The 8,447-nt window shown below is 38.4% G+C and overlaps 1 protein-coding gene across 1 annotated transcript; it reads left to right on the top strand.

Annotated features, from left to right (window-relative positions):
* The first annotated feature begins 84 nt into the window (after window positions 1–84).
* LOC146471848 (DNA damage-regulated autophagy modulator protein 1-like) lies at window positions 85–7,875 on the top strand. The gene is made up of 2 exons (XM_085120417.1): window positions 85–572; window positions 3,396–7,875. The coding sequence occupies exons 1-2, from the start codon at window positions 228–230 to the stop codon at window positions 3,864–3,866; spliced, it is 816 nt and encodes a 271-aa protein (XP_084976543.1). The 5' UTR covers window positions 85–227; the 3' UTR covers window positions 3,867–7,875.
* Window positions 7,876–8,447: the final 572 nt, after the last annotated feature.

Raw genomic sequence — 8,447 nt, 5'->3', positions numbered from 1 at the left:
ACTTTGACTTGATTACTGAATGTAACTCTAAAACAGTGGCTTATCAGTACCCTACCCTCCTCTCCCTAAGCTAATGTTCAAGAATTCGATGTTTGCACGGAAGATCAGCGTCTGATAAGATTTCATTTTCTGAGCATTTTAGATGTTTTTCCTTGTTTGTGTCAAAAGGCATAACTACATCCAACATTGCGGTGAACCGTTTTCTTTCATGAGCCCTTTCTTCAGACATGTGTGATCGTTGCGGACTTGGATGCCTTCCGCTGATTTTAGCTCTCCTGTCTATCACCACGTTCGTTGTAACGTACGTTATTTCCTTCCTTCGCAATGACACATCATGGTTCCCAACCATTAGCGATACAGCAGATCATCGTCCTGAAAGCAATGTCTTCGGCCTTCTTTTCAACTTGTGTGCCATGATAGCCTTGTTGACAACTTTTGTGAGGTACCTTCAGTTGAGGCACGATGCGGATTGGAATGAAAGAGACAGACAGCTTCTTTTGAGACTCAACAAATTGGCCATGCTATTTGGTGTACTTTCTAGCTTTGGTGCTTGTATAGTGGCTAATTTTCAGGTACAGTGTGTGTTTTGATTACTGTTGTTGATATCCTTGTATGCAAAGTGTGACCATTCATATTTTGGCTATTGAGCAGTGAGTTTTATAGCCGGTCAAGTATTTCCTGTTTTATTTAAAGTTCATTTGAAACCGTCGAAAAAGAAACAGGCTCAAAAGTTGGAATCACTTATCCAGTAATAACACATGATAAACAACAAAGTCAAGTAAAAGTAAAGCAAATTTTTTTGTGCATGGTTAGATTTAAAGCTAGAAGCTTGTGGGGCTGTGCACATCAACCAACTATTTTAAACAAACCCTGTTAGCTATCAGAGCGTTGCTTTCTGGCAAGCCCGGGGGGGGGGGGGGTACTACCTTATATGGGCTATATAGGCATGTGCAGCGCCAAAGGGTATGGTTTTTCGGCTGTTTTGGTCATAAAGAGGGTATCGCTTTTAGCCATTTTGCCGCCATTTTGGTAATAAATAGGGTATAGATTTTTGCACTCTAGTCCTGGGTTCAATTTGTTTTTAGAAGAAGCTACTTCAGGTCATAAATAGGGTAGGGAAAATCGCAGATTTTAGTCATAAAAAGGGTAAGGGTTTTGGGAAGCGGGCCGCACACCCCTACCCAATTTTTTCGGGAGTACCCCCCCCTCCCCGGGCTGGCAAGTCTTTTTAATAGCATGTACGAAGTCGTTCTGGTCGCTGGTATTTCACTTACGGTAGTTGGCTTGACAGTAAACAAGTCAACTACGCAAAATACCAGTTATGTGAACAACTTTGTGCATGCTAAAAGACTCGCCAGAAAGAAATGCTCTGCTAGCAGGGTAAACAAACAGCGTAAACTTCTTAAAAATCCCAACTGGCAGGGTGGCTTACCAGTTGGCTATTAACAAAGTATGACCGAGGATTTGAACAGGGACCACCCTGAAACAAATCAAAGCTAGTGGTCAGAGAGGGGACTTGAACCTGGGACTTTCAGATTTTATGTCCACACCTCTTACCGCTTGGCCAGACTTCCTCCCTTAAGCTAAACTGTGATTGGCTTAGAATTTCTTCGTCACGGAAATCGTTTTGTGGCTTGGGTCCACAGACGTTACTTTTTGGGGGAGAGAAGCAACAGCCGCAAATATGTCTGCGTTTGCAGGCTACAGGAAAGTAGTCTTCAATAGCTTTCATGTAATGTTTAATTAAAACATGAGCAGCAGTGTTTTATCGGGATTTAAAACCATGAGGCGCAGCCGAGTGGTTTTAGACCCAATCAAACACGTGCTGCGAGTTTTTTGAATGGCTTCAAAAACATTCCTGGAAAAACGTGTGTCAAGAGAGTTCATAACAATGATGCTTCTGTGAACGTTGGAAATTAGCATAGAAGAAAAACATTAAACACTGCATACTAATAAGGAGGAGGTTTTAGCGGGTTTTAAAACCACTGCACGTGATGTTTTATTGACCATTTGATAGGTCAATGTGCTTATGAATTATTACAGTCAACCCAGGTCAGGCGTGAATGATTTTTTTGAAATTTGAACAGAGTTTTGAAATTGACATGTCGGTTTTGAAAATCGCCAACAAGATTTCAGAGTTCCCGTATAAATTTCCCTAGCTTATTGACAGTATAAAGCTATGAATTTTTCTTTACATTGCAAAATTGAATATTTCAAGAATAACAATTGTTTCCCAAGTATTTTGAATCTTTTTTTAGTTAATGCGTCTATTTTGGAACGATTTCCAGAGAAATGTCCAACATTCCATTCACACATCGGACATTACAAAGAGGAATTCGAATGTTCATTTCATTCTTGGAAATACTGTTCACGCGTGACCTGGGTTGACTGTAATGATTTTTGAATGAATGATCACACTTGAGACTTTAAAATTTATTAAATATAATGTCTTTCACAGCATGATAAACAGCACCACATAACTTGAATGGTCACACTGAAGGATTTCATTCAAAAACTGAAAAGTTAGAATTATCTTTTACAACATGATGAACGTTACTGCTGCTACGAGGTTTACCTTGTTTTAATTTTTGGATTTCCCATGGTTAATGTTAAGAGGTTTCTGAGGGGGGGAGGGTGGGGGGATGATTAAATCCAATTTTCCCAGTAAAAAAGGGCAAATCCCAGTTCTCATTTTCTGTTAAAGCTTAGGAAGTATGTGTAGACCAGAAGAGAATGAAAAACATTTTTTAAATAATCTTTAGTAAACATGTTCACAGATTGGTTTGTCACTGGTAGGAAATAATATTAGTAAATCGCCACACATAAAATAAAATAAATAAACATTGCCAATGTTGTTATGGTCGCAGACATTCTACCTTGACTCCCATATAAAAGTGAGATAGGTGATTTTAAAAAATCTGTAGTTTGGTATCCCTTTGGGTGCTAAAATCCAAAATGGCAGAGGTACATGTATGGCAGTACCTTTTAGGGTATTGAGCAGAAAAATGTGAGAGGAGCTGAAGTAAAGGTCAATAAGCTGTCACTTAGTGTGTTGTTTGAGAGTTGATACCTCTTTGGGGTAAAAAATCATTCAAATCACGCCCGCAAAACAGAATTCTCGTACCTTTTATATTTTCTTTTCAAAATTTCCAGCGATAACCCCCTTCACTGTTATATGGGGTCCCCCCCCCCAGGCTCTTACTGTCTCGCATGCAGAAAAACCACTGGTACTGTAGCCCGCGAACTGGCTTCCCGGGCGCACTCAGATGTTGGAAGGGCCGAAAGAAGGGAAGCTCTCTTCTCTCATCACTTTTGCTGTCTGAGTGCACGACCACTGGTATTTTGTTTAAAAACCTTGAGATGTATTTAAATGTAACATATTATCGTTTTTACAGGAAGATGCAGTGGCTGATGTCCACATCACCGGTGCACTGATGGTGTTTCTTTGTGGTATTTTTTACTGCTGGGTTCACTCCTTTATTTCATACAAGATGAAGTCTTGTGGTTTAATTACCACCACACTCGTAACATTAAGGCTTATCATCTCCGTTGCGGTGACCATCTTCTTTATTTCCTGTGTCACAGCTACCTCTTTTGTGAGTAAAGACTGGGTACGTTACCATGCCAACGGAAAGGCACTTTCACAGAGGTGGAACTCCAGGGATAAGAACTATATCTACCATGTTGTTGGTGATGTGTCTGAGTGGCTGATGGCTGTAATGTTGCTGGGTTTCATGTTTACATTTTATGGAGAGTTCAAATTTGTGAAAATGAAAATTGTTGTTTCACGGCGTACACAGCATCCTGTACCATTAGCAACAGGATTGGGATCTGACGATGGACTGTACACATCTCTGTATGTCTAAACTAAAAGTGTATTTAACAATTATTCATGGAAGTGGAGGTGAATAGTGGGTAAATATCCATCACTTTCACCGACACTGAGGTGAATAATTGTTTTAGTATATACCACACAAGCTGAATAACAAGTGGACCAAACAATTATTTTATTTCTGACAATATACCGACAGATGATATGAAATTTTAAAATCTCGCGCACCACGCGGTAAGCGATTTCTTATTGTAGAAAGTTCCGTCTCGCTTTCTTGTAAACAAGTAAAACTTTTGGAGACACTTGTTTAGTTCCTACAGTGTGATTTCTTCCTTTTTTCTGTGAAATTTGTCTTGTTGTTGAAACCATACTGAAAAATATTAGATGTGTCACTGTTTTCATTGTAATTTTAGAGCTCGGCAGTTTCCATAAACAAGGGATTTTATTTTCAGTTGTCGCCTTAGAATATGAGATTGAAAAGATTAAATAACTCACCATTTAATGCCTTCAAACCAAACTTTGTTGCCATTTATGTATTTTTTTAACAGCCGCCTCGTTTATCGAAATAATTTCTTCTTAAATAACCGTGGCGAAACGGGAAGCCAGCTTGTTTCTCTTCGACTGCTTGGAGGTGAATAGTACTTGGCTAATCACCTCCGAGCTAGCCAATCAGCGTGCGCGAAAAGTACTATTCACTTGTGCAGTATATACTAATAGTACATACATTTTGAAGAACTTAAGGGTCAGTACACTTGGCACTGTGACATTTTGCTTTTGCTCTTTTGCATTCAGATATTTGTTTGGCAAATATAGTGTGTGCAAGGGAGTTGGGAAAGTTGTGCAAGATCTCAGGTTAGTTGACCACAGTAGAGTTGGGGTTTGAGGCTATAGCAGTAGACCTGCACCTTCAAAAAGCTCTTTTTTCACTGAACCCTAATAACCTGCAGCTGTGTTGTTTTTTAGGGTTGGGAGCCAGTGCTGTCAATAAGGGCTGGTAGCCGGCCAAAACAGCCGGCTACCGGCCAATCTTGGGCCGGCTACTTTCGTCTCACTTTACTGTTAATTTTGGTAAGAAACTTAAAATAAGGAAAAGATCCAACAAAAATAATTGTGAGACATTCGCCTCAAACGTCTGAGTCGAAATAAAGGCGCATTTCAGGAGTTTTTGGCAAAGGTAAATGAAAGGTAAACGTGTTTACCACGCGCGATGGAAATTGATCAAAGGGGCCGTGGAACGCCTGCGACATTTTCAGAAAACAGGATCCAGCAAGAAACCGGCTTAAAATAATGAAAAGATCCCGCAAAAATAATAATTATTTTTGCGGGATCTTTTCATTATTTTAAGCCGGTTTCTTGCTGGATCCTGTTTTCTGAAAATGTCGCAGGCGTTCCACGGTCCCTTTGATCAATTTCCATCGCGCGTGGTAAACACGTTTACCTTTCATTTTACAATTATTGTAAAACAACCGGCTCAAACGTCTGAGTCTAAGTAAAGGCACATTTCAGGAGTTTTAACCGTGTTAACCTTCCGGTGGAAGTATAAAAAGTTGAAGCAGATCAAGGTGATCAAAGGGTCATGGAACGCCTGGGACATTTTCACAGGACTAGATCCCAGGCTTTCACTTGTAATAAACACCGTATAGAATAGTCTGGAAAACGCTGAAAATAGCATTTTCAAGAATCTCAATTTCAAATTTTTCTGGGGGGGCATTCCCCCAGATCCCCCAAGGGAAGCTCGTGCCTTCGGCACTCAAAAAGTAGGCTGCCACCTACTTTCCCAGTAGGGACGTCTACTTCAAAACTTATTGACAGCACTGGGAGCATTGTTCTGTTGTTCAGTCTTTTGTCCTCTCAAACAACCATGTAAGGTGTCACAAATGATGCAGGTTGCCCCAGCCATAGGTGGAATTTCTAGATCTCTGTTTACAAATTTTTGTTTACTTAGTGTGCATTTGTCCAAGATTTAACTCTATGAACATAGAAATGTATTCTTTTCCTAGTTATTAGACTAGAAACTAATGGAGTGTAGCTTAGTGGTAATTGCCATTAAATTCATAAGTCAACAGATACATTAGCTGGGCAAGCATGTTAAAAGAATAATATATTGTTATTATTTAAAACATAAAGCAAGACAGCCAGTTCAAGTTGTTTATTTTTTTGACAGGAAAAAATTGTTTTTGCTTAGCTAACCCTGTCTGCACAAAAGTAGAAAGTGGATAAGAGTTGCTGGTGTTGAAGAATAGTAAATACCATTTCTTATGATTGAGTTACTTTTACAAAACACCATGTATCTGGTAGAAGTGCCAGGCACAGTAGCCAGTTGCAAAAGGTTTGACTTTTTGCATTTATTATTTTGTGAAACGTAAGTGTAATTACTGCCTTAAAGGCATATTGAAAAATTAGACAGTGTTGTATTATTTTAATAGGACAAGACATATGGTTTTTGTTTTGTTTTGCCCATTGGGGGTATCCCATTTTTAAGTTATGAGAATGCTGGTAATTTATATTTTGTAAGGGGTCAAATCCATTTATTTGACCTGTTTAGGGTGTTTACAGTCAACCCAGGTCACACGTGAATGATATTTTTGAAATTTGAATGGAGTGTTCAAATTTACATGTCAGTTTTGAAAATTGCCAACGAGATTTCAGAGTTCCCGTATAAATTTCCCTAGCTTATTGACGGTATAAAGCTATGAATGTTTCTTTACATTGCAAAATTGAATATTTTGAGAATAACAATAATTGTTTCCCAAGTATTTTGAATCTTTTTTTTCAGTTAATGCGTCTTTTTCGGAACGATTTCCAGAGAAATGTCCAATATTCCATTCACACGTCGGACATTACAAAGAGAAATTCGAATGTTCATTTCATTCTTGGAAATACTGTTCACGCGTGACCTGGGTTGACTGTAAATCTACAACAATGACTGTTTGTGTGAACATAATCTTTTTTGGATTATGAGACAGTAAAAAGTATGACAAAGCATAACTTCTTGCTAGAATTGCAAGGGTGGAAATGAATTTGTACCACACCCACAAAATGAGGCTGTGGTAGCATTCGGAGGTTCATCTTACCTTCTGTCATCTTAAATGATATGGAAGTCCCCTCCCCTCCCCTGCAACAAACAAATTCAACAACATTTGGGAAAATATATTGGAAGGACGTTTAGAGTTAGCCTTTCTGTGATGGTCTGCCTTTGATGACAATAAATTTAACAGCTGATAAGCCATGAAATGGCTGGACTTATTTAAAAGAAGATAAACAAAAGTTCACATAACTGTTGCCATTTTCCTTTTACAAAGGTCTTGGCCTAAATACTTTGAGTAGGATCAAATCAACTTTTAAGGTTAATCTGATAAACCATGAGATGACTGTGCCTACTAATACAAAAGTATTTTTGCACGGTGTATGACTATGCAGGAAAAGCAGATTCTAGCAAGGGCCATTGGAATCCAAAAAGAAAATTGGGGGTAACCACGCATTTTTCAGAGATAATTAAACAACAATTATTCAGAAAAGCAGTAAAATACAAAGCAATGTATTTTTTTTTTTTGAAATTGAAGCTTTATTATCTCTGGAAAAATGCATGGTTACCCCAAATTTTCTTTTTGGATACCAAGGGCACTTGCTAAGTCCCGCCTTCTCCGCATAGTTTAAAATATCCCTGTTTTAGTAGGCACCACCCATAAGAAACCCAAGTATCTTGAGACGTGCAAAACGTATGAGCAGTAACAAAAGTTGGCACCGTCCTTAAAATAAGTTATAGAATAATAACCTTTTTATTGGTGACATTGGGGTTTGCATTTTCCTTAAGGACCTGCTAGTTAAACAATAGGCTAAATATAGAATCTTATCAGTTTTAGGTTAAACTAACGTAGAGCTGTAATCTGCAAAAAGTGTGTCAGAATGTCACAATAAATCTGTGACAGTTGCATTCATTTGACAAACCCTTGTCGGGAGAGGGGGCACATATCGAAGTTTGTATGGTAAGGCTGCAGTGGTAGACACCTGAATTTTTAAATAAAAACGATTCACCAATTGAACTTCAAGTTTTTGTCCTTGAATAGTTACAATTCTGAGGTTGGGTTATTTGCAGTTACCAGAAGAGAGCTTTATTTATATGGGCATAGCAAATATAGAATCTGTTTAACAAATCGACGGCAGTTTTCTATGGTCTATACTCTTATAGACCATAAAATGACGTCAAAAAATGTTCAAAACTCAAGTGGAACCACGAGCCGCAGGCGAGTGGTTTCACTGCCAAGTTTTGGACATTTTATGGCGTCATTTTATGGTCTATAAGAGTATAGACCATAGAAAACTGCCGTCGATTTGTTTTTTACAATAACATGGAAAAAGTGCGAGCGGAATTGGCTTTTTTTTTTCATTGAGAAAGCGCGCGCGTTACATCTGACGTCATTTTTATTGTCTGTACTCTTATAGACAATAGCTACGAGCCAATCAGCGCGCGGGAATTTGCACAGTTATTGTAAAATTAGTGTTGTTCAAATAATACAACATTAAAACAACAAAACAACATAAACATATTAGGTACAGTAAAGTGCTAGTACAAGCACAGAGTTTTTAAACTTAACAACTTTTACAAGTGTTTTAG

Source organism: Pavona decussata, unplaced genomic scaffold (genome assembly GCF_977016875.1).
Source record: "Pavona decussata unplaced genomic scaffold, jaPavDecu1.1 SCAFFOLD_102, whole genome shotgun sequence".
Taxonomy (NCBI): domain Eukaryota; kingdom Metazoa; phylum Cnidaria; class Anthozoa; order Scleractinia; family Agariciidae; genus Pavona; species Pavona decussata.
This window is presented reverse-complemented; position numbering and strand designations above follow the sequence as displayed.